Consider the following 1,798-nt stretch of genomic DNA (forward strand, 5'->3'; position numbering starts at 1 on the left):
AAAAAAAAAATCTTTAAGAATGTGAGGACTTGTGCCTTCTGGCTCCTCCCCACATGCCTGGGAAGGCATGGTCACCCTAAATTGGGGTGGGGAAACTGAAGCTCAGAGTGGGGGAAGCAGCTGACTCAGGCTGTGCTAGGCCAGGTGCCAGGACTCTGGCTCCCCATGCCTTCTCTGGAGGCTGCCACTGCCTCAGCTCTTGGAGCTTGCTCAAGTGCAGGGAAACCAAACTGGGCTTTGAGAGCTAGGATGCTGGGCTCCAGGCTGTGTAGAGGAGCACCTGTGGCTTCTGTGGCTTCTTTCGTGGCTCCTGGGCTGGTGGCTGTGACCCTCAGAGGACCCCAGGCACCGCGTTCTTGCAACCCCTGCATGGAGCTTTTCTGTGTGCCCCATTGGGAAGTGAAGCTATCAGAGCCCCCTCCAAACATGCTTTCTGTGGTTTTCTTCAAGAACACAGCCAGACTCCTGGGACCCGGCTTTTGTCTGTCTCTGACTTTCTCCTTTCCTTCCTCTCCCCCAGTGCCTGCCACGGAAGAGCACCCGGAAGTACAGGTGGAAGATATGGATGCTGATAGCTGCCCCCTCTTGGCAGAAAAGAATCCACCCTCACCCGTGTTGCCGCCACCGTCTCCTGCCAAATCCGACACCCTCGCAGTCCCAAGCTCAGCCTTGGGGACACACAGGTTACCTTTTATGCTTCTCTTGGGCTTTTCTCAGCACTGTGACACCTGTTTATCTGGCAGATAAAGAGACTGAGGCCAGAGGGAGAAGCAGCTGGACTAAAATCACACACAGCGAGTTGGTGTCAGAAGTGGGATTATGATGCCTCTTTCTGGTTTTCCTAACTCCTGGCTTAGGGCTCTTATAAAAGCTCTCATGGGAGGCCCTGTCCCAAATGCCCTCAGCTATAAGTTAGAAGGAATAATATAATAAATAATATAGTAATAGCGGGACACAGTGGCTCCTACCTGTAGTGCCAGCACTTTGCGAGACTGAGGTGGGTGGATTGTTTGAGGCCAGAAGTTTAAGACCAGCCTGGCCATCATAGCGAAAGCCTGACTTTCCTAAAAATACAAAAAAAGTAGCTAGGCCTAGTGGCGCACTCTTGTAATCCCAGCTACTCAGGAGGCTGAGGCGTGAGAATTGCTTGAGCATGGGATGCAGAGGTTGCAGTGAACTGGGATCGTGCCATTGCACTGCAGCTTGGGCAACAGAACAAGAGTCTGTCTCAAAAAATAATTTTTAAAAAAATTTTAAATAAACAAATAATATAGTAATATATAATAAATGTTACAGAATTAATTTCTACCTCCTCATTTTATTTTATTTCATTTTCGACAGGATGCTATTAAAACTTGCATATGATTATAACTCACCAAGTCTTTTAAAAAAAAAACTCTTAAATTTTAAGTGTACAGTACAGTATTGTTACCTATATGCATATTATTTTACAGCAGGTCTCTAGAATTTTTCGTCTTGCATGACTGAAACTCTATACCCATTGAACAGCAACTCCCCATTCTTCCTTTCACCCCCACCCCAGCCCCTGGCAGCCACCATTCTAGTTTTTCATTCTGCTTTTTGTTTCTATGAGCTTGACTACTTTAGATATCTCATATATGTGGAATCATGCAGTATTTATCTTTTTGGGACTAGCTTATTTCTCTTGGCACAATGTCCTTAAGATTCATCCACACTGTAGCATGTGACAGGATTTTCTTCCTTTTTAAGGCTGAGTAATATCCCATTGTATGGATATGCCACATTTCCTTTTCTTTCTTCTTTTCTTTTCTTTTCT

At 45.9% G+C, this 1,798-nt stretch overlaps 1 protein-coding gene across 1 annotated transcript in view; it reads left to right on the plus strand.

Annotated features, from left to right (window-relative positions):
- The window catches only part of CNGB1 (cyclic nucleotide gated channel beta 1), a 111,862-nt gene that overhangs the window by 46,278 nt on the left and 63,786 nt on the right, over positions 1–1,798 (plus strand). The window contains exon 17 of the mRNA XM_011938876.1: positions 521–683. Within this exon, the coding sequence (XP_011794266.1) occupies positions 521–683 (163 nt within the window). The remainder of the gene's footprint in view (positions 1–520; positions 684–1,798) is intronic.

The sequence above is a fragment of the Colobus angolensis genome, unplaced genomic scaffold (assembly GCF_000951035.1).
Source record: "Colobus angolensis palliatus isolate OR3802 unplaced genomic scaffold, Cang.pa_1.0 Scaffold178, whole genome shotgun sequence".
Lineage (NCBI taxonomy): Eukaryota > Metazoa > Chordata > Mammalia > Primates > Cercopithecidae > Colobus > Colobus angolensis.